Source organism: Silurus aristotelis (assembly GCF_946808225.1).
Source record: "Silurus aristotelis genome assembly, chromosome: 21".
Lineage (NCBI taxonomy): Eukaryota > Metazoa > Chordata > Actinopteri > Siluriformes > Siluridae > Silurus > Silurus aristotelis.
The window spans coordinates 9,633,472-9,658,599 of NC_139594.1; the positions used below are offsets into that span (position 1 = coordinate 9,633,472).

Sequence of the window (25,128 nt, forward strand, 5' to 3'; positions counted from 1 at the left end):
ACCTTGGCCAGATCTGTGCCTTGCCACAATTCTGTCTCTGAGCTCTTCAGGCAGTTCCTTTGACCTCATGATTCTCATTTGCTTTGACATGCATTGTGATCGGGAAGGTCTTATATAGACAGGTGTGTGGCTTTCCAAATCAAGTCCAATCAGTATAATCAAACACAGCTGGACTCAAATGAAGGTGTAGAAGCATCTCAAGGATGATCAGAAGAAATGGAAAGCACCTGAGTTAAATATATGAGTGTCACAGCAAAGGGTCTGAATACTTAGGACCATGTGATATTTCAGTTTTTCTTTTTTAATAAATCTGCAACAATGTCAACAATTCTGTGTTTTTCTGTCAGTATGGGGTGCTGTGTGTACATTCATGAGGAAAAAGAAATGAACCTAAATGATTTTAGCAAATGGCTGCAATATAACAAAGAGTGAAAAATTGGTCTGAATACTTTCCGTACCCACTGTATATATATTTTTTTTCTTTTTTTTTTAGTATGTAAGCCTCTTATAAAACGTATTAATTTGTGAGGGCACAACCTTGACACATACATGTCATCTAAATAGAAACGCAATTGAATTCTTTCCTGTCCAAGAATTATTAAGCTCTTGGCTTAGCATGGCAGCATCAGGACTCCAGCAGGGGTTATATGGGAGCTATTTCAGTTCTGTCTCCTGGTACATCGTGGTCGCATTGTTTACATGTCCCCTCTGTGGTCGTGTGGGATTCACCTTTGTGTTATGGAAATGTACCTTAAAAGCTCCAACGATAATTCACTGCGTTGTCTGGACAGATTAAGTCTGTTCAGAGTTTATAAATTGACAGAGGAAGGTCAGTCCAGCAGAGGATCATTTTAGTAGGTTTAGCTAAGGCATAGGTATGTGATTACCATGGTCGAGGATTTGACAGTAGTCCACAGGATGAATTTTTATTGATTTTTGTGTGTGTGTGTGTGTGTGTGTTTGTGTGTGTGTGTGTGTGTTTGTGTGAGCATACAGAATGTCACTGATCAGATCAAGTTTTTGACACCAATGTAAACACATGTTGAACAGATGAATAACTCCAGCAGAGGTAATATCAAGGAAAGGTCTTTGTGTCTATATAGACACTTGTATGTCTATGTAATTAAAAGGATCCTTGATTTGTAGCCTCATTTTTACACCAGCTTTCCACCTATCAACTATCTACCAACTATATCAACTATATAAAGTATCTATCAACTATATCAACTATATGAAGTATCTATTAACTATAGTCTGACCTCTTAGCTATATACCACTTATATTAGTTCCATTCTTTACATCTCACATACACATTCCTTTGTAAGAATGTGAAGAATGGTATATACATGGAACAGAGACAGGGTTCTGATGGAGAGCAACAGCAGGCCATTGTATTGCCAGTTACTCTAAGCTCCAGGCTCAGCATGGCTCCACTGACCAGTGTCTACCATAGAGAAAGATAGAGAGGGAGAAAGCGAGCAAGAAATGGATAGGGGTGGATAGAGAGAAAGGTGAAATGGAGCACTGAAATCCATGATACTGACATGGCACTAGATGTCAAAAAAGCCTTTTTCTATATCCTTCATTCTATTTCCTATTGGTGCTGGTTCTCTACTGAAAACCCCTCCAAAAAAGTGGTTATTGCCTGGAAAACTAATATGATCTAGATCTACAGGTGACATCAGGGGCTTTGAGACAACATCTTGTAGTCATGCACACAACTCAGGCAACCCAATTTATTCTCATGACCAGCATAAAAAAAATCTTCCTTATATTCTCTTCTTCTTCTTAATTATTTTTTTATAAATATTTTTCAAACTCGATCTACCACATTTGCACCATATTGGAGTTTACCAAACATTTCAATCTCTGCCTGAGAAAAGTATGGAAATCCAGGCTAATTAATAAAACTTCCCCTAATAACACATTAACACGTAATCGCCACAATAAACGGGGATAACTGTATGTCCTCTGAAGATGATGAGTTGTGCCAACAACCTCTCTGAAAGGAATCTACATAAAACATTAAATGGTTTCCCCTGATGTACAAACAAAAAAAAAGTGTTAAAAACTTATCAGTAAGAAAGAGGTTATATGTGTGATGCACAAGAGAGCATACATGAGTGATGGACTTCCTGCGTATCTGTTTGTGTGTGTGTGTGTGTGTTCAGTAAAACACCACTGTGTGTAATCCATGGCTGTGCCCTAAAACTCCTGCTGAGATACACAGTGTAATTTCAACAGCACTGCCTTGAGCAGTGGAGTGATCCTGCCACTTGTTCCTGCACACATCCCATATCCAACTCTGCACAGGTACAATAATGCACAGTTGTGTGTGTGTGTGTGTGTGCACGAGCACCAGTGTGGATGGTTTACATAAGAGTTCTTCATGTTTCTTATTCCGACACCTATCATATATGCAAATGTGTAGAGATACAGGATGCACTACAGTACATCTGGATATTCTGGAAAACTTTACTAGTAGCATGTGGCTGTAAACTCATGAATATGTATTTTAGTGTGTACGTGCAAGTGTTCTGCAAGCTGGCTTGCACTTTTACAGACCGACAGGGTGATGTGGAGCCGCATGTATGAGTGGATATCTACCCTCCAGGGAGCTCCATACTGTATAATGACTAAGCCACACAGAGAGGAGTTTTATTAATGGCAACCGTCTACTATGTGTGCCTTTTTTTTGGTCTGTTTTTGCAGGTAGAGCCAGAACAGAGAGAATGAATATTATCGCCATGGTTACAGAGCTCACCCACCCAACCACGGACACATCTGTCTCCTGTGATATCTGTGATACCTGATTCTCTCACATGCACTTTTAAAAGTTGTCAGACTGTGAATGCATGTTGCCACTGCTTAGTGTGTCTTTTGCACATATTTTCTTGCCCAAAAATAGAAAGAGCAAATAGGAAATTTTTGTCTTGTCTTATCTTGTCTCCACTCCTTAAGGCTATGCTCCAACCCCCCTACTGCCTGACACACACACACACACACACACAAACACATGAATGCAGTGGTTGTTGCTGAGGCCACAATTAACAGTTAATCAGGATCGTTGCTCAGTGTGAGGAACTCTCCTGGTGCGCATACAAAATATTTCCAGAAGAGAACATCTCTCTCACACTCTTCCCCTTTATACTCTGTCCTTCATTCTCTCTGCCTCTCTCCCTCCCTCCTGTTCTCTCGTACACAAACACACACATTAACAGCTCGAGTCCTTTGCCACAGCACTTAAAATGCCGTCTGCTTATCGCTATGCTTGCTGCTGGCAAAGAGTCATCAATGCTGCTGTAAACTAGCCTCTAACTAGCACATTGTACTCTTGCCTTCTTGTTTTAGGAGCATGGAAGTAGCACAACATGTCAAAGGATGTTTTCTGCCCTAAGGTGACAAACAAACAGACACACTCTCTCCATCATCATCATCCCTTGCATTTTCCTATTATCAACTTTGCACAGAAAAGTCCTTTACTTTAATTTTGAACCTTTTCTAAAAGTAAGATGTACAGTAACATATCTTATGCTATGCCATCACTTTAAATACATTTACAATTTCACTACAGGTTGAAATACAATTGTTATCGTACAACTGAAATATGTAAACTGAATCTGTGAAAAATTACTGTGCAAAGTTTCGTGAAAGCCTAGTTTATTTAAGTGCCTTGTATAATTCCAGCATTTGTAGCTGCTCCTCTGTGTTTTTTTTTCTAGTCTATGTTTTAATCCCACCCTGTTTTTCACCTATTGTTTTCCTGAATAACTGTGGTCATGTCATAATTTTAGTCTCATCTGGTTAGACACATTTATGCTTTTTTCGGGCAGATGCTGCCTCTTGTACTGTAGTTCTTTTTTTTTTTTTTAATGCTGCTATTCAACTATTATAACTACATGCATGACAACACTTCTCAAATCACAAAAAAACAGAGTAGCGTGATCAAGTATGATGTTATACTATACAGTAACATGCTAAATTCAATCTTGTTGAAATGTCATCCATCCATCCATCAATCCATCCATCAATCCATCAATCCATCCATCCATCCATCCATCTATCCATCCATCTATCTATCTATCTATCTATCTATCTATCTATCTATCTATCTATCTATCTATCTATCTATCTATCTATCTATCTATCTATCATTATTTTATTCAGGGCGATTTACAATTCAGACTAGTGAACCAAAAACACAACCTCCCAATCAGAAGTCCAGAGCCCGACACAAAGAGCCACAAATTACATCGATACAACTGAATGTGTAGTCACAATAAGTTCCTTAATTATTTGATTTTACATGAATACACGAAACATGATTACATAAATACATGTGAAGCAATCATCTTGGTTCATAGACAAAACATCCTGCAAAAAAAATATGATTGTTGTCATCTTGTGAAAATAATCCTAATCAGAATAGGGCTGAAACACAAATCAAGAAAACGCCGTTTACTTTTGTAGACTGATGAACCTCTGAGACTATTTTGACACAAGAGTGTGTGCTGGCTGTTTGTTTTGGTGGTACAGATGAGCATGTTTCTGTCTCACTTACACATAAACACACAAAGGAGAAGAGACAAGGAGAAGATGGAGAGAGTTGTGAAGAGATTAAGACAAAAATTTACAGCAACTCAATTAAAGCAGGGTTCAAAATATGATTTCACAAATATTCCAGAACTAAAAATCATATAAATATATATAATGCCTTATCACTATGTTTAAATTAATTAGAGTGTATCTGAACAATCTGATCACAAATCACTGCAATGTAGCCATCTGTTCGGATCTCAGCCCTCAGGACAATTGAAGGTGATTGTGTCAGTGTACATGTTTGTAAATCATATCTTTATTCCACTGCAGCACTGCTAATGCCTCTGAGGGGAAAATAGTTCTTCTCTCTCCCTCGCTTCTCCACCCGCCGGATGCCCTGGAACCATTTTGTTTTCTGAAATTCCATCGAGCTGCATGTCCTTTGCGTGCTCCAGATTCAATTTCCTCTTTGGCTGCCACGGTGACGCCCGCTGTCAAGTCTCGAGGTGCGTTCCTTGCGTCTCTGGCTCAAAAGAGGCCGACGGCCTGTTACACTTTGATGTGTTGACTGATTGGCTGTGGCCAGACCCCGAGACAATTAGACATGGATCGGTGTGACCGTTGGGGTCTAAAGCGGAGCAGTCTATTTGCATGTAACATTTTCAAAATGCCACTCTTCATTCAGGCTGTAAACAGTGCACTTGTTTCAGCCACTCACCAGGCCTGCATTTATTGGCAAATAATGTCTGCTTTGCTTCAATCCAGATGGAAAATTCCTGCATCAGATTCATTTCCGCCAGATGACGTCATGAAGCTCATGCATGTGTCTCTTAAAATAATTCAGCAGCTATCCAGTTATAGAATGCCATCAAATCTTCCTTTTCATATTGGTTGTCAAGGGTTGTGCAGGGCGGGGGTGGGGGGGATTAGAACTGTCTGACATCTGTTTGACTTTTTCTTTTTTTATGATTTATTTATGAAGTTTTACATGGCAAGTAATCAAACAGAATGCAACAGCTAGTGTACTATCCAAAGAACAGAACATTACACCGCATAACATAAAAGTGAAGTAAAGGAAGTGGGTGTCACGAAGCAGGAGAAAAGAACAGTCAGCTGTGAGTTTTAGGTATTACTGCAGGGCAAAGATTCAGTCTGTAGCACGTAGATCAAAGTAGATGGTGTTAACATGGTCTAAAAAGGACTGTCAAATTTTGGTCTTACTTGATCTGTTTTACAAAGAAAATGGATTCCTTTATCTAGAAACCTATGGAAGCACGAGTGCAGGTTTTTTTCCAATGAACTAGAATGAGCAAGTTAGCCAATAGTTTCAGAAACATTACTAAATCCCGTAAAATGGGTCAGCCAACGACATGAGGAAGGGGAGATGTTGTCAGAGGTAATGGCAGACGTGGAGCGAAAAATAGATTTTTTCTGTCAAAATGTAACCTCTCATCACTGACATCACTTCGCCTGCAGCGGTTACCACACACTATACAACATTAGCTGCAAGCTGACTAAAGCATAAAAGTAGTGAGTGGATCAAACTCGGTTCACAATAGAGTATCAGAGTTGATCCTGGATCAGCATGCCTTCATCCTTATGAATGTATGCATGATTTGATAGACAAACTCTGATGCAAAATCAGTCCTGCATTCTTACCTTTACTCTGAGAGCTTTGATACATGCATCACCAGATCAATAAATCAGTGATAGTTCAAGTGTTGTGTATAAAAATGCACTCTGTAAGAACATCAGGCCTTTCCTTTAGTGATGGATGAAACTCCATTTGGGTGAAAGCAGGCAGACAGGCAAGCAGGCAGGCAGGTGGGCAGGCAAGCTCGCTGATGAAAAAGCTACTGGTGTTGGGCCAGGCATACACAGTCTGCCAGTGTCAATCACTCCACTGTAATGCCTGACTGTGTTTGTGTGTGTGAGAGATGCATCATTACACACATCTTTCATGCTCTCTTGACCTGCTAACGCTACTTGTTTTCAGCGCTGTGTGCCAAGCTGGCTTGTTAAGTGGAACCTCCAATTAATTAAAATCTGTCTGATGCCAACAATGGTTTGTTGCATTAAGCAAAGGCAGGATATGTAGGGAAGAGTAAAAGTCACCGCTGCCATTCCTTCAGCCTTCATTTCTGCTGATGCGGAGGAGGAAAGACAGTCAGGAGAAGCAATAATGCAATTTGGTGAAACACAAAAGGTTCAACACCGCTGGGTTTATTGCACGCTCAGACAAACTCTCATTTACACATTTGTCTGAGCATGCAATAAACTGAACCTGATTTGTAGCATAAACAGGAAATAAGGAAGAGAACTGATTCTGCTCCTCACTGAACAATGATGCTTCGCTTTTCGCCAGCTTAGTCAATTTTGATTAAGCCACTTTGGTGGGAAGAAAAAGAACAAAAAAAAAAAACCTTGGGACAAATTGTTATTACTGTGTTCTACAGACAATCAATATGCAATATTTCTGCAATTACAGCCTTATGAAAAAGGTCTTAGAAAACCTTGCTGGAATTTGGGCCCTGTGCTCTCTGGCATTTATGGTGCCCACACTGCATTCTGTCAAAGGCTTCCTGCAAGATTAGTGTGCCAGGACCACACCCGGACTTAAATCTCAATGCAGCGGTAAGCTGATCTGGGAACAACACTACAGAGGAATGGCAGAAGCATTAGGGCTTCAGCTGGTGCCTGGATTCTCCCTTTGGGAGGGCTGCGTGTGTGAAGATTGGTGAGGTCATCTGATACACAGATCCACTGGCTACCAGGGCTGTCGACTGCTGCTAGAGCTAAATGAGCACAGCTCGGAAGTGCTGATGGGAAACCCTGGCCAGAGCTCCATTACAAGCAATGATTGAGTGCCAGAGTGTCTCTCATTCTAGAAGAGGACTTGGCCTTTGTGACCCTGGCCTTGATAGTATGATATGGGCAACAGAGGCAGGCGCGCCAGAGGAGATGGCCTTAATGCAGTTACTGGAGCAGAGACAACTCACTCAGTGCACCTGATCACATTACTGCAGCAAGAAAGAGGGAGAAATGATTATATAGACAGAGATAGTGAGCACAAAAGGAGGGGGAGGGGGAAATCAGAAAATGGTTGCACGTGTAACAAAAATAGTGGATGGTGGACAACGAAATGCGGAAGAAGTAAAGAATCTGAGTGATTGAGTGACTTAGGACATAAATGCGAGTCCCAATTGATGGACAGATTGTAAGATTGATCACTTGAAAGATAGTGATACCCAAGGAAAGAGACTGAGAGAGAGAGAGAGAGGGGGGGGGGGGTGTGTGTGTAAAATAAAGCTCTGCACTCTCTGCATCACTTATTCAGGTGAAGAGAAGCCCGAACAGCCTCCAAAGAGAAGGTGAAGAGTCCTAGACAGCTGGAGGGAGACCACTTCCTCTCTGAACTACATGAGAAGAAAAGTCTCTGGGGTGTATAGTAGTGGTCTAAAAATTCCCAAACATAACCTATTTAAAATGTGTGTGGGACATTAATGAAAGGTTTGTCAGGTGATTTTCAGGAACTACAAATTCTGTTAATTGATAATACCTGTGAATAATCACTGTGGTCATACACCAGTCACTTTGTTAGGAACACTATTCTACTAGAGGATAGAGCAATTCTTATCTGGATGGGGACCACAAGGTATTGGAAACATACTTTTAAGACTCCAATCCATGTTGACATGTTTGCATCATAATATCATGACATGATTGCATCACATAATTGTGCTCTTGCATATTTGTCAGCTGCACATTCATGCTGGAAATCTCCTGTTCTAACACATCATAACAATGTTCTTTGGGATGCTGGATCTGGTAACTGAGAAAGCATGGCACATCATCATCATGCCATTACCATTAAAAAAAATGCATATAGTCAGAAACAATCCACGGATGAGACAACGGAGTCCAATATGTGCCAAGAAGACATTCTCTACACTATTACACCAACGTCACCAGCCTGAACTGGTCATACAATACAAATTGAATGCACAGATTCATGCTATTGGTATTAATTCTACCCAGCATCATACCAGTTAAGAATCAAGACTCATCAGACATTTTCCCCAGGCTTCAGGCTTCAGTTCCTAACTGACAGGAGTGGCATCTGGCATAATCTACTTCTTTGGTAAGTCCAATGTGATGTCTCTCATGCTTTTCTGCTTGCCACAGGTGTAAAAAGTAGTCATCCTCTTCTATACTATACATTAACAAGGTGCTTCCACCTCCAGAACTCATGCTCCCTGGACATTTTTTGTTTTTTGTGCCACCCTGTGTAAACTATAAAGACTGAAGTTTTGAGAAAATCCTAAGAGATCAGCAGTTTCTGAAAGTTTCCAGCTCAACACCAAAACCATGCCATGCTCAAACTGACTGAGATCACATTTTCCATCATTCTGATGTCTGCTATGAGTATGAGCCGAATCTCTTGACTATATTTGCATTTGACATTGTGCTTCTGCCACATGATTGCCAAATTGGATAATGTATGAAATGCATGAAAGAGCAGGTGTAAAAGTGTTCGCCATCAAGTAGCTGGTTAGATAATAGAAACTGTATTTTATAGTTGTAAATGAAGAACCTTTTAAGACATAAGTAAATAAGTCTGCATGAGTAGAGCATAATTAATTCTCTTCAGGGATGCAGTATAGAGGATATTTAGCTAAGGTCTACAGGATCTATTTGATCTCTAATCCTTGTTGCTGAGCAGATGAGTGGGGAGGAGGTGCAGGAGATGTAAAGAGTAAGAACAGTGCAGTAAAGGCCATCATTAAATAAAAAGTTTGACGGCTTCTCTCATGATTAATTCATAAAGTTCAATATGTTTCTCACTTGTTCAGCTGACAGCCCTATCTAGGGCACGTCACTGTGCTGGTGTTTAATGCCCTGTGCCTGTCTGCATTGGGACAGGCACACATGGCCAAGAGCTCTGACACTGTTACCAGGAAACCAGCGAGGTGATGATTCTCTACAGTCTTCTTCTTCTTTCGGCTGTTTCCATTAGGGGTCGCCACAGCGGATCATCTGTCTCCATACTACTTTGTCCTCTACATTTGCCTCTTTCAAACCAAATACCTCTATCGTCTGTTAAAATTATAATACATCTTGAAGACTGCCATAAACTGTATATCTTAGGTTGGGTTTTCGCTTCATTTGTGAAAGGGAGACATTACAACATAATGTACAATACAATAAAAAAACAAACAAAAAAAAAACAGCCACCAGTGAATTTAATTATGTCCAGAGCTAAAGGTACTCTGTTACTTCCAAAAGGGTTCAATTACATTCAGTGCAGGCACGGTAAACCAGTTAAGATGTATTTACAGTGAATACCCAATCAGTGGCTGACAGAAGCAAACATCATCAATATTGTTATAAAGCTTATGCTTATTATCCTAAATCACATGCATCGCATGCATCAGGACTAAAATGATTACTTAGCTCAATATAGAAATCATTATTGTTTTTTCCTTTTTAAATTTAATTAAAAAGAAATTACAGAACAGCTGTTCATTTCACTGTTTGCCGGTATTTCTTAAAATATCTATCTTTTGAGCAAATTAAAACAGTAGTCGTACTTATTGATGCTAATTATATATATATAAAAAATTAACTTAAATTAAATAAATAATCACATTTTTAAAATGGTCAAATTTTAAAATGGGTTGAACAAAAAAATGTGTGACTATATCGATTTCCTGGTTTGCTCTTCAGTGTATTAGCAAAATCTTGTACAAATTTGCATGTTACATAGACTAGATCAGATCAAACTATTTTGGATGGCAAACTTAACAAAAGTATCACACTTTTGTAAGCTAATTTACCTATCTGCATCCCAGACGCTATATAAAGCATCTCGTAAGCTCTGTATGTTTTAATAAAAATAGTTGCACCTGTGCTTCACCATATATTTAAAAGTACCTGATTTGGTGTTTATATATAGTTATAATTATCTTTCTCATTATAAGGTTACCATAAACCAAATATAAGTTTATTAAACCTATTTCTTGAAATCTCTACCAATTTTAAGTTTTACATTGTCTTATTCTGCTAGCAGATAATATTCCTTTTAGAAATAAATGCTTTAAATGATAAGTCTTGTTCTGTTGGGAGATCATTTTTATTTTAAACTTCAGTAAACGATGTGTAGAAATAGAATGACTAATCTTATTCTGTTTAATATAATTTCATAATAATAAATATGTATTGATGTAATTTCTTTGCAAAGTATTTGCTTCATGTAAAAACAGATTAACGTTAACATCACAGAGAATGTTAGCTAGCTCAGTATTACAGTAGATTATAGTTAGATGAAAGATGACATATTGGATGGGGGAACATTATATTTGGATCACAGTTAAAACATAAATATTTGTACAGGCTAGACATGCAACATAATGCTGTGAATAATAATATATTCTGTATAGCATTATGGTCTCTTTTTATAATCCAGGAAATACATTCAGACAGATATACTTCAGTATTAAGCCTGTTATCCAGTGACTGTGCAGCATCACTAATACTATTTAATCTGATGCTCACTACATCTACATTTAATCAGTGAGTGTTTTTTCTGAGAATCGGAACACTACTGCTTAGCTTTGACTTCTTACGTCATACTGTTATCCCGGTCCTGCTCTCCATGCACACTGTATTGTTTCCCTGATCTAATACAACTCCAATTCAGCTCTTGAGCTAATTACCAAGTGCTGCCATGAGTGTCACTGGAAGGAAGATTTTAAATGATGCATCATGATGTGCGCTGGGACTAGGAGAATAACAAAGAGCCCAAGAACAGGGTCAAAGGGCATTTGTCTAAAGTACTCATATGCTCTTGTACGCTTTCTACACGGTTTGAATTTGACAATAGCAGCCATGTCGCTTCTGGCTTCTCTCACTCCCACCTTAGTGGTACAGAATGAAGTCTACAAAGACAAGATTGTTACTCTAAATGTCCTCCCATTACACAGATATACACAACAGTAAGCCTGAACAGTAAGCCTGGAGCATACCAGCCCACTAAGCTGAGACACACTCACCAACCTTCAGGCTTCAGAAATAATGAAATTTTCCAGACCTGCCGGGGACGTCAATAGAGCTTCAGTGACTGTGATTCCTGCATTGCGGTAAATTTTGTGCATGGAACAAAAAAGCTTTCAACAAAAGGCAACATTTATGCACAATTGTACTGTACTAAATTATAATTATATGTAATTTTGTTCAGCTTTAAAAGCTCTGGGTCTGCTTCAAAAGATACAGTTGATATTAAGGGCAGGGTTCCTGTATCTAGATTGAATAATCAATTTATTTATTTGAGTCTCCCAAAAAATGCAGTTAATTTGATGAAAAAAAATAAAAAAGTCCTAAAACTGGAAATGTATTAAAGGTTGAGGAAATCAAAGACTCTCTTTGGCTGCATATGAAAGAATGACAAGTATGTGCTTTAAATATGACCTAACCCAGGCAGGGATCACAGCAAATGCCAGGCCGTTTTAGAACAGGGCCATAACAATAGATGCACTTCAAACTGGTCTGAGGGTGACTACAGCGCTTATGTAATATTATAGGTTTGGGAGTTTGTTTAAGGATACAGTCTTGTAAAGTGAATGACAAAAATTATACTACTGAACAAATGAGGTGAAATAGGAGAAAGTCCAATCTTTTGAAAAATGGGGTGTATAGCCGTTCCAGCTGTGTTGTGGTGACCTCTCAAGTGAACTACTTATATAGTTGAGCACTCTACGGCTGAAGCACAACTGCTGCTGTCAGTGGAGTAGCACTGCTGTCAGTACTGATCTTTTCAGTTTAAATCTCAAGGAACTTAAATAATAAGAAGCCTTATAGCCATTTCCATATGAACCAGAATATTGAATAACTGTAATTGGAAATGTAATAATTTATATATACTTGGTGTCCCACAAGTCTCCTTACCTGAGGGAAATTAACACATTCCTGCAAAATGTCTTTTAAAAGTTTCATACTTAGTTTATATTACATATATTCAGTCTGTAAGAATGACTTTGCCATAAGTCCTGAAATCATTTTCAGGACTAGATTAGGAAGCAGTCTCAAATTTGTGATGGCTTTTTTACAGGGAACATGGCAAGCACATCACACATAAAATATATATTAATCATGCTTTTTTTAATAAATGGAAACTGAAAAAAAGAAAATGATGAAACCGTAAAATTATTATGTATTCAAGCATTTGCTTGATTTGTAGACACTGTGTACATTTAAGCAAATTTGTGCTATTTGTAACTCTTTTTCACATAGAACTACAAGAAACAAAAGCCCCATACTCATCAACAGACATGCTAATATTAAAATCAGCATATTTCTTTTATACAAATAGCTTCACAGTGCTACCTCTTTCACTGTGCAGTCTACAACTACAAAATCACAAAATAGTAGTGAGGCTTTTTTAAAGAACACTTCTATCCAAGTAGCTGCAGAAATATTTTGCTGCATAAAATATTTGAGAAAATATTCCAAAAGCTTTTTTTACTGTTATCAAGCAAACTCAGTGCCAGTCTGCTTAGGCGGTATCTAAGGGTATGTAAACTATGTATGGACCTGGCAGTAGTAGTAAATGTAAAATAATGTTACCCCTTGCAAACATTTTTGTTTCAGTACGAATGATTGCACACACCTACTACATATGGTAACACGATTTTTAAATGTTGGCCAGATTTTTCTCTGAGAAGGCTATATTTGTAGATGATCTTAGTAATCCAGAACACTATGGAACTGTTGTGTGAAATGGGCTGTGTGGGAAAAATATGCAACAGAAATGTAGGACTCATTTGATCATACATATTTGTTTAAAAATCAAACCTAATTTCAATTGAGAAATGTTTATTATTAATGTAACTTGAGAAACATTATTCTTGATGAATGATGATATGTTAATATTATTATTATACATAATGAATGTTAATATTAGCACATTCTATTCTATTCTATTCTATTCTATTCTATTCTATTCTATTCTATTCTATTCTAATCTTTTAGCTGTTGGCTTAATGGTTTTACCCTTCAAGTGCGCCTGCCTTTAATACAGCACTCATTTAAATTCCCATTAGGATCTGAAAGCAATGGATTAATACGTTCAGCAAAGATTTAGATCTCCCTCTTTTACTGCAACATTTGATCATTTCATTATTTGCATTGTTACATTTAAATCATGTACCACATACTTGTTGCACCATCAAGAATACCTTTATTACCTGTATACATGTATATATGGCATACAGGCTGTGCTACTAAGGGAAAATAATCCACCTTGGGTGCTACGATACAGCCGGAGGCAATGCGAAGCACTCTATGGTGCAACACATATGAGATGTTTGATTTAAAAATAACACTGAATGGCAGGGATTTTCATTTAATAATAAACCATATGTCACACGATTCAACCATTATAGCTCAATTAAATGTTGTGGAACAGCCACAAAAATGTTGTGGAACATCCTGTCAAAAGATTTATTCCCTCATCAGCGTCTCTTTTTTCTCTCTGTCTTGAATTAGAAAATAAATAAATAAAGCAGCTTGTCACGTTACTCATAAACCAGAATGACACCTAAAACTTGTTCAATAAATACAAAATAAACTATACTATGTCAATGGTAATAGATTTTTTTTTTATGCTAAATAGAACATAAAAAAAATCAGTTTATTATTAGCTTTAAATTATGTGATGCATTTACCATACAATAGCTGTTACTATAGAAACATTAAAATGCATTACTTAGCTTTATGTTGTAGCTGGAATTACTGTTAAGGCTGCTGTTATAAAAAATTTATTTAACAGAGATGTATTATAAATTCATGGTCAGTATATTTAGCCGTAGAAACCATAATCAAAACAGCATGAAACTCAGATGAATATATTATGTAGCATGTTAAAAAGCATATAGTAAAAGTACATTATTCATATTGATATTCATATTGAGTATTTTTTTTTTTATCGTTTGTTCAGAATGTGATCCTACAAAAGCTTAATATACAAAATGGTGTGCTAAGTTACTGTATATACTTTGTATATCTGTTGGTAAGGCAGACAAACTGAGCATTTCCATAATATTTACTATATATTGCTGTTACAGTTTCAGCTCAACTAACATATCCATCTTTTAAATTTTACCATTTACCTACAAAAAAATATCTGAAGGATCTTTAAGGTTGTGTTAGGTTATTCTTTATTATTATCAGGAAATATTTTATTAGGGCAGAATAATAAAATATTAGTTTTGTCATTTATTGCCATTTATTATTATAGAACATTACAGAAAATGCTAATGTTCCATGTAATCCGCAATTAGATAACTGCTAAATAAACCTTAAAAAAACATAAAAAAAAATTTAATTAAAAAGAGCAATAAAAGCAAGTAACCATTAGAATTTTTTACACTAATGTTTTAGTGTAAAACTTTAACGAGGAAAATAAGTTTATATTTCACCAGACAAAGCAAATATACATATGTACAGTTTACTATATAGGTTTAAATAATCTAATTTGCATTATTTATAGAATAAATTGATACTTAGCATAAAATTAAATATCAAGACAAATCACCATTTCATTACTAACTTAAATTTACCTTTTCATTCGAAATACATTAAGATAGCTGGTTGCAGTATTTGCTTTTGCCATTTTTCAAAGTTGAAAATATTTGGCAGTAATCCATATTCCCAAAAACGTAGTATGTAATTTAAAAAGAAGTACTATATAAGGTCAGGAGTTTTCAGTTTTTTTGCAGCCAGCGACTCAGTCTTTGGCCATGTACAATGATATCTATGTCTATTTATTTGTTGTATCCTGTCATTAAAATCTGGTTGACATTAACTATAGACCTATTTGTTGAAATCTGTAATAAATAAATACAATAATTTAGTTCAAGGCAAGTTGTCATTTCCAACAGAGTAAAGGTAAAATATTGGGGAACCTTCGGACTATCTCAGATCTGTTTGCAGATTAACCTAGACCCTAGTTTGGGAACAATGTTTGTAGAATGTAATAATTTTAATCCAAACATGATGGAAAATACAAAAGGAAACTAATATAAAAAATCCTTCTGGGTACCCTGAAATTTCCATCAATAATTAAGTAGTTTTTTATTGTCATAAATGCATAAAATAGATATGATATATATGATAAAATATTAACTATAAACTGTTTTTACATAGGTTGCATTTACAATTTACAAAGTTTAACAATTACAATGGTTAACAATTGTATTAATCTAAATACTGTACATGTATTGTATCACATATTGTACATGTACTGTACTGTATGTGTGTTAGTTTACATTGCTGAAGCATTCTATTGTAGTACAGTGTATCGTATTTTACTTTTTATGTGTTAAATATGGGGCCTACAGATATTTTTGTGTTTTCCACATTTGGGGGAAGCATGTACCCCTAAATGCTACAAATGTGAAAGGCCAACTGAAGTTCCTTTAAGTTGAATCTAAATCATAACAAGAGGCGCTTTCTCTAGGGTTACAAATTCACACTCTATAAAATCCATTTGGGTGTAAAAATCTTTGATTGGGGAATACCAGCTGCACACACACACACACACACACACACACACACACACACACACACACACACACACACACACACACAGAGACACACAGAGACACACACTCTCACTCAGAAGATGGCGTGACTGATTAGTTGAAGAAACACTATATTAACTGTGCTATATTAAATACAATGACAATTATAATTGTATTTTTCTCTGTATTTTTTTTTATGCATTAGATAACTGTTCTTGATTTGTGTTTCTGCTGTTGTCTGTTATTTGGATAGTAGAACATAAAAACATGAGTATATTGCTTTTATTAGTCTCTTTTTGTCTGGGGAGCTTTTATGTACAGAAATAATGACCCGTAGGTAAGGCTTCCACATGGTGGAAACAGTCATGAAGACCATATAAGGCATCCTGAAAAGTAGGCTATCGTTTTATCATAGCTTGTTCTGCTTTTACTGTGTGCTTGATCACAGACATTGCACATCGGAGTTTCTGCACAATTTCTTGAACAACAGTTGAGACTTCTGGGAAGCCTTTGCATGTGCGATAGCGTGAGTGTGTCCCAGAAATGTCCCCTAACAGCTTGTCCTATTTTTTCCCCCCAAACTTGCTCTCACATTCTTTCTCATTTGCATTCTCAGTACAATGCAGGTTTTTCTTTCCTTAAAAAAAAGAAGCAAGTGAAATAGGCCATTAGGTTGTGATAAGACTGCTTGTATCACCCCCCAATGCCCCCCCTCCTCTCTCTCTCTTTCTACTCCATTCCTTCTTTGTGAGTAGTCTGAGGTGATATCAGGTTAATCTGTAGCAGTGGCAGATGCTGGTCATCATTAACCTGCAAGCACCTCCTAAGAACGCTTCCGTTGCCACGTCTTTATTTCCCATCAATTGAGAACACCAGACAGAGAGACAGAGAGCAGTAAAAGGAAACAGTTGAATTAATAGACATTTTATGCAGGGCTGATCTTTACAGATTTTAGTTTTTTGTTTCTCTGGTTCCTCTCCTTCAGATGCCATAGCTACAATTCTCTCTGCCTGCTGTGTGTGAGATCACAAAATGAAATCCTCTTCCCTGCCTAGAGCTCACCAGCTTATGTCTCTACTCTCATTACTTGAAGAAAAAAGAAACAGAAACAGTCCTCAAACCATGGACCACCAAGCTACAATTTACCTTTTTCTAGCTAGTGCAGTTATGAAACCCCTTCCCTTTTAGTGTGAGAGAGTGAGAGAGAGAGACCCTAAGAATTCTTCATGTGGAATAAATGAACTCATTCATTCACTCTGTGCTGTGGAAATGTGTTCACACCACAAACCCAAAGCAAACAGGCATGAGGCACGGCATGGTGATGGAACTATTAGGAAGCTTCATGTGCCATACATTCTCAGTAGTTAAGGAAACTGAATAGCAGCTTACCGCTTCCTGTTACTCAAACTCAACCTGTAATTAATATTGAATAATTATACTTACAAGTAAAATTCATTACAAATAATTATTATTTTAATATTACAAGCTTTTAAAACAAAATAAACATGTTTTAATAAAGTTTCAACTCAACCCTACTTAAATATATTCTCTCTGTTAGTGTTTTGATGATGTTTAGAGTCTAAAGCTATGTTCACAAAAAAATATTTATTTTCCAAGAGCTGGAAACTTCCTGCAACATGAGCAACAGCATCCATTGGTGACTAAATGTGGGTGTGTCCAGCGATGTGAAAAAGATTAACTGTATGCAAATATGTAGCAACATGGACTATCAATGGGAATGAAGACAGGAGAGTGCACATGATCGAATGCCAAAGGGCACATGTTTTACAATATTTAAATACTATTTAAATACCAAGTGGCATGTGAGCCCACATGCCACTTGGTATGGGGGGATTGTTATTTTCACTGGATAAGACCACAAGCATAGTTATATCATAATAAAAAAAAAAAAAAAAAAAAATGATAATTGTATATAGAGTTGGCAATGACCCCTCTTTTAAAGTGTCCCGAAACACGAAAGCAAAATGCTTTTCACAAAATAATGAAGGCAGCACACCTCCTCACCATAGGTGTGAAGCCTTCAGACCCTTGTGTGTGCCACACATGTATTCTGCAGCTTGTTAAAAATATAATGAAAAATGATGCATCTGACCAAATCACAACACAATGTACAATTTTTGCTCACTTGAACTCTCAAAAAGTGCATTTGTTGTTAAAGGCTTTCTGCACTCCCAACCTATAATATTCCTCTTTGTGTAGTTGTGAATGGATTGTTCATAATGACAGTATAATCACATCCTACATTTTCATTCACCAAACAAAATGTTGCTGTTAAGTTTTCTCCTACATATCACACTAAGGCACAAACATTACAGCATTAAAGGGATGCTCTTTGGACCACAAATTCCAGGACAATTTATTGATGTCTTTTACAGAGCACAAAATGTCACTGTTTGCTTGACACATGAGTCAGTTAAGCTCATGCCATCTGCAGCGCAATAATAAACTCACTCTTTAAAGGATACCCAGACACTGAAACACACATCTGTCTAGAAACATCTGCTCCTGTTATCTTTCTTTTTATCTTTCTTTTGACCTGTCTGTATATTTTTTGTCTGTATTGCTTTTTTCCATTTATCATCATAAGTAAGTAAATACTCCATATATTTTAAAAGCAACAAATATCTACATCAAATCAGCTGCACACATAAACAGTCATTCAGTAATAGTATGAGATTTAATTAATTTGCTGTGATGCCAGATATAGTACATGAACATGATTATGTCCCAAAGGATTGCCTCAGGCCTGCAGCTTGTACATGACAGTATTTATGATAAAAAAGAAAAACATGAGTATTTTTGAGTAATAATGGTAATTAATCCTATTTTTAAAACACCAGTAGAGATTTCATAGAAATGTTTGATAAAATATATATTTCTGTTCTTAAGTTGTAGAGTTTTCTAGTTGTTTCTATAAGAATAAATGGCAGGAACATTTGGGGCCGCTTGATTGAAAGCCACAATCCTAAATAACTGCATTATTTTACACATTAACGCTGTATGCTTCAGACACTATTCGCAAATTTTCACCTGTTCCTCACAGTGTTCAATTTCACACACCTCGTACAGACTAACAGCACATGTCTTACACAAGTAAACTACCCTCTTAAACAGTAAGTGATAGTATGCTTTGTCACTTTATACTCAGCATGCTCTAGCTCAGGTTCTTAGCCAAAATCATCACTGACAAATTCCATGTTCAGCTGCTGTTCGGCTCAACTAACTTGACTCACCTCTCGTATTCCTCGTTGTCATGGTCACAGCGGGCATCCTTGTGTTTTTCCCAGTCCTTCCCATGGCGGCAGGTTGTTAAGGATATGATGTCTTTGCCATTATGGATATGATGCAGTGCATTCCGTGTGTCAGAGCCAATACCCGTTAGGTAGCGTTTTCCTTTGAACATGAGCAAATATTTCCTCTTTGGTGGCACGATATTGCGAAGTAACCAGCCGCGTTCACCACCCTTCTGTGGATGTTCTTTCGAAAATAACGGAATGGAGATGTCAAAGCCGGGCCGGAAGTGCTCTGTGTTCAGACTGGCCTTGGCCAAGAGGGCCTGGCCTATGTTAAAACCCAGGTCCTCCGTATAGTTCGGCCATGTGCCTGAGTAAAGATTAAATACCACGTGGTTGCGTCCATCATTCCAGAGTGGGTAGCCACGGATGCGCTCGTCAACATTGGGGACAAACTGAGTCGACAATTGGTCACGGTCCAGTGTGTCAATGCCCAAAACAAACAGGCAGGCCTCACGTGGGTCAGATGTGTAGTACCTGGACTCGGCCACTGAGGCCAGGATTTTGCGGTAGCTCTCCGACACACGATCGCCCTTCTCAGTTGGATATACATACACGCGAAAGCCATCACGTCCATGACAGCGATTAAAGTCAAAGCAGGTTTCCATTCGACACCGGCTATCCTTGTAGACGCTGTTCCAGGTCTGCCGTCGCAGCATAGGTGACTCTCCAGGTCCCGCCTCATTCTGCAGCTCTACATGGCTGACGTACGCTGGTAAAAAGGCTCGGTCCAGCCAGTCAGGCCATGGGCGCAGCACTTCGGCCCTCCGGCGTGTCACCAGGCCCAAGAGCCGCTCGTGTAGGCCACCCCAGTAGAAGAGCAGCAGCCAGCAGCAAGTACACAGACCTAGCAGCACATACTTCTTGCGCGCCTGCATGGGGCTTCCTCACTCAGCCTTTAGCTCTCCAGGACTCAGCTGGGAGCTTTAGCAAGGAGCAGATGCGGTGGGGGGAAAAGGCCTGAGCTCTGGCATAACTCCCCCGGCCACTGGTCCATTAGAAGAAGTAGGAGCTACAACATTTACTGGCCTCCTCTCTGGCTTTTCACTCCCTTTCTCTTTCTCACAGCCAAGCTGGAAGCCTCTGTAACAGCAGTGTGTGGTCCACGTCTTGCTGTCCAATGAAAGCGATGAGGGGCAAGTTCTCCTTTCTCTCCAGTTTCCTCATGGCTCACTGGGTCCTTCTGCGCTATCCTAGCAGAGACATCAACAGCATGCATCAATTAGTATCTTTCTAGTAAAGACTTTCTTTAGTCTAGCAGTGCCACTTATGCATTTACTTATATACACTGATCAAATGCTTCATGTGAATAAATATATTGCTTTCTGTGATATTGCAGCTATTATGAACATTTTATTAAACAACACATTCGATATGATTGGGATTGTGTATATAATTAAAAGAAAACTGAATTAAATGTTAATTAATAAATATAATACACAGCAACCCTGTACATCTATAAGCAACACAAGGAAGCTGAGTAAGCAATGAAATATATATACATATTGTATACCGTGTCAAGTGAATAACTGCAGCAAGCAGTTCAATAAACAAAAAAACCCTGAAAAATTATTCAAATCTTTCGTTTTTCACTATACCATCAAAATCCAGCATACTCTCAGTGAAGCATCTCCAGTGAGGACAAAAGAATGTGTGTGTGCCAGCATACAGCCATGCTTGATTTGAAATGGGTGCATTTACACTGGTGGTCTGAGGCTTTTCTGCTGTTGACACACACACTGGCCTAGTGTTTAGCATGAGCATGCTAAACACGAGCTGCACAGAGATATCATCAAGCTCTCTCTAAGCTCCAGTGAAACAGAGTCCAGTACAACCAACATTGCTGGGGTCGAGGGTGGGGGTGAGGGTGGTTGGATATTGGTGTGGTGGATAACTGAACTTTTAAGAAGTAAAATTAAGACTGAGCGAGCGGGGAAAATAAATCGTCTTTATGAGCATGGTGTCCGTTGCTCTTGGAAAAGACTAGACTTGTGTTTAGTATAAAAACATACTGCAATTTTGAGGTTGTGTTGTTTGCCAAGTAACCCTCTACCCTCTTCTTCATAATTCGTGCATGTATGTATTTGGGAGTGCGTTTAGCACGTCACAGTGTAGGTCAGTGTTTCCTCTGCCAGATTATGCACAAAGGCAGCTTTCAGGACTTACCTGCCTTACTTGAGTTTTACTTTTTTACTCTTCTTTTGCTTCCCTATATATTCTTCATGAATGTTTCTGTTCTCTCTTGTTAGTTCTATACAATGGTCCATCATCTTGACTGCTCCACTGATGGGCTGAAATTACTATGGTCTGTGAGATTACAAGATAATGCACCACTAAATATAAACTGTAACATGTCTTCTAAATACATTATTTATAAATGTGGAATAATCTGCCCGTGTTTCTTTCATAACAACCATAATGTTCACTTTGTAGTACAAAATGCCACCATATTCGGATTTTAGATCTGGTTAAAAAAAATCCAACTGCAAGATCCTCTAATTAGCAGTAACCAAATGTAATGTGCCTGTTGGAAATGTTTCCAACAATCCTGTCCTTTGCACGACTGAATAGGCAATAATTCCATCTTTACATTTTGGTTTTTCTCACTAGGCTCCCAAACCATATCAGCTTGAATATCAAGCCCAGGCACAAATTTAAGAATTCCCAGAGAGCAACAAATTACTCTATTCTGGTTAGTGTTGAAGTCAAGCTGTGTAGTACAATATGGTTTAAAAAATAAATTCAACTTGATTTCTGATTTTTCTTTTCTTTGAAAGAAACAGCCTGTGTTTTACATCGCTTTATTGTAAGCCTTCATATGCAGCAACAATATTCAGCTTTTTGCTAAATGCATATTGCAAATTTTGGTCTATAAAATATAATAAATCTGCAGCAGCTTGATTTTGTTGAGGCAAAATTATATTATTAATGACATAACCTAAGGCAAAAGCGAAAAGTTGAGAGGCTATCAGACTATGCAAGGCTACAATATACTAAATTTTTGAGTATCCCTGTAGGTTTTAAACGTATATTTGTTTAACTTTGATATAGGAGGTGTTTCTTAATGCCACAGAATGTTCGATGAAGCTAATATTATTAACCAGGTTTTCCTTGTTCCAGCGTATTTTTATATACATCTCAAACCATATAACAGGCCTCTGAAAGTAGCACTAAAAATCAGGTCCTGGAAAAAAAAAACCACCACAGTTTTCTACTTTTCCTCAGCATTTACGTACATATGAAACCCATTACACACTCCAAACCTTTGCATTATACTATAACTATCTTACAACAGCAATGCTTCTGTGCACCATACAAACATGACCTACAATTACACTTTTAAAATATAAATTTATTTTAAATGTATTTTTGTTTTCTATAAAACAAGATATTTTGTAGCTATATGGTGTTTTTAATTTGGTGTTAAAAAAAAAAAACATGACCGTGATCAAAAATCTATCATAAGAAATGTGATATTTGCTTCTCCTCCTCCACTGAATATGTTTGCATCATTTCTCAAGTTCTGTCCCAGTGACCTCTATTAGTGCTGGTTGCAGTTCCTGCTTTTAAATAACAACTCAACCCCTTTCAAAATGCACAACACCTACAAAAGCAAGCAAATCAATGAAGCATTGACTTATGGGTGGAGGTGAATGAGGACTTTATGAAGACTTTTTATTGAACAGCTGATATTATATGGTGGTGCTCTGACTTCTTCCTTAACTATCCCTATTGACAAGCCACCGCAAAAACATCTCTGGACATATTTATTTGTATTTCTGAACATATCCATGTACTGTGTTTGTTTGTGGTACAGTATATACACAATACTACATGGAAGTAAGTGGATGTGTACAGAAACAGAAAGTGTGCTGTATTATATATCTGCTATATTCTTTTCATCCTTATATGTGTTGTTTAGGTACAGCTGTGTATAATGTTTCTGCATAAGTGCATGAGATGTATATGCATTAAGCTGTTAGAGGTGATCTAGGACATATCCATATTCATACATTCACACATATTTTTCTGATAAATGTTTTATGTATAAATGTTAAATAAAGAAAGAATTCTTGAGAAGAAGTCTATGCTTCAGTCTATGAAGCGCAGTCTCCCTAATATACCACAACTAGAAATCTTATTGTCATTGATGCTATGTTCTGTGCATCATTGTTTTAATATATGAAATTGGAATTGACCCTGATGCTTTTAAAATAATTATATAGTGGTTCTTCAATACAGAGTACATCGCTGGAAAATAATACAATAAACAGTGCTGACTGTTCACAAGCGGCTGCTATAATAAATCAGCAATTTCTGGATTTATTTGCAGCAGTTTTGAATTATGCCTTTTTATCTGATGTCTAAAACTAATTAATGAAAGCTTTAGTTAGACACTTACAACTGTCAGTAGAGGCAATATATATATATATATATATATATATATATATATATATATATATATATATATATATATATATATATATATATATATATATGCACTGTGTATGTGCTGTAATAATCAGGGGCAATGATATGTTTAAAGAAATGTTTAGGAAATCGATAGCCATAGAAATAATTACATATCTAGTTGCTTTTCCGGAGGTCAGCATTTCCCATGTGTTTTAGGCTTGGCAGCTGTGAATAAGAAATGACCCACAGCTGGCTAGAAAACAGCAACCAACTGTCCAACGGTCCTTACTATTGTGAGGTCTACATGTCAAAAAGGACTCCGATTTCTATTCTCTTCACTTGCTATGTGTCACTTGACCCGAATAGCCAAAAAGGCTTTTGATTAAAGCTGACATTTTGGTTTTAAACCTTAAAATAATTGGCTGTGATCCCATTTTTAGAAAGAAATTGTGCATCACAAAATTTCTGATGAATATAGCCTGCTCCACATGAACATTGGGCAAGAATAAAAACCCTAAATAAGTAATCTAACTACATTGGATATAAGGCATATGATTATTATTGTTGTCTTTGCTGTGTATTAATAACCTTTTCATGTTATCTATCCATGCTTTCTGTATCTGTTTATTACTATTAGTTTTTGAAAATTAAATCCAATCTGGTATGTTTTTCTTTGCCCAAACATAGCTGATTGAAAAACTAGTCAAATTAGCATAATGGTTTTGTGATTTACTAGTTTGTTATGTAATTTAATTTTCTAGATGGAAGCAAGGCTCCTGTTTCATTTTAAACCTAGGAAGATGCAGCACAGTATCTTAAACAACAGTGATTCTCAACTCTGCATGAGTTTATATATATATATATATATATATATATATATATATATATATATATATATATATATATATATATATATATGGCATATAGCACATGCATACAGAGTTGAGGAGAAAAAGAATCATTGCTGTTTTACATACTGTGCTGCAGCTTCCTAGGTTTGGAATATATCGGTTTTGTACATATATCATACGTGTAACTATAAAGATGTTCAGTGCTCTGTTTGCATGGAAGGATAAAATCAATAAGACACTGCTTGCTCTCCTCTCACCGTGTGCTATGTGCCGAGTGCTGATATTAGTCAGGAAACAGATGCCTGAGATTACGTTACGTGCTGTTCATTACTAATTCATGCTTTCCTTTAGTTAAGACATTGATTTCCCTTCTTTTATTTCATTCTTCTTTTTTCTTACCTCACAGGTGGAGTTAATCTCAATTTTCCCTGT

At 37.1% G+C, this 25,128-nt stretch overlaps 1 protein-coding gene across 2 annotated transcripts in view; it reads right to left on the reverse strand.

The window, feature by feature from the left end:
* Nucleotides 1-25,128, reverse strand: part of ext1c (exostoses (multiple) 1c) — a 50,092-nt gene that overhangs the window by 21,096 nt on the left and 3,868 nt on the right. Inside the window, exons 2-3 of one of the 2 annotated variants that reach the window (XM_083524053.1) lie at nucleotides 19,373-20,625; nucleotides 17,508-17,531 (exon numbers count right to left, since the gene is read on the reverse strand). In XM_083524053.1, coding sequence (XP_083380179.1) covers nucleotides 17,508-17,531; nucleotides 19,373-20,310 — 962 coding nt within the window. In that variant the 5' untranslated portion in view covers nucleotides 20,311-20,625. The remainder of the gene's footprint in view (nucleotides 1-17,507; nucleotides 17,532-19,372; nucleotides 20,626-25,128) is intronic. The other variant, XM_083524054.1, reaches the window with a different exon arrangement.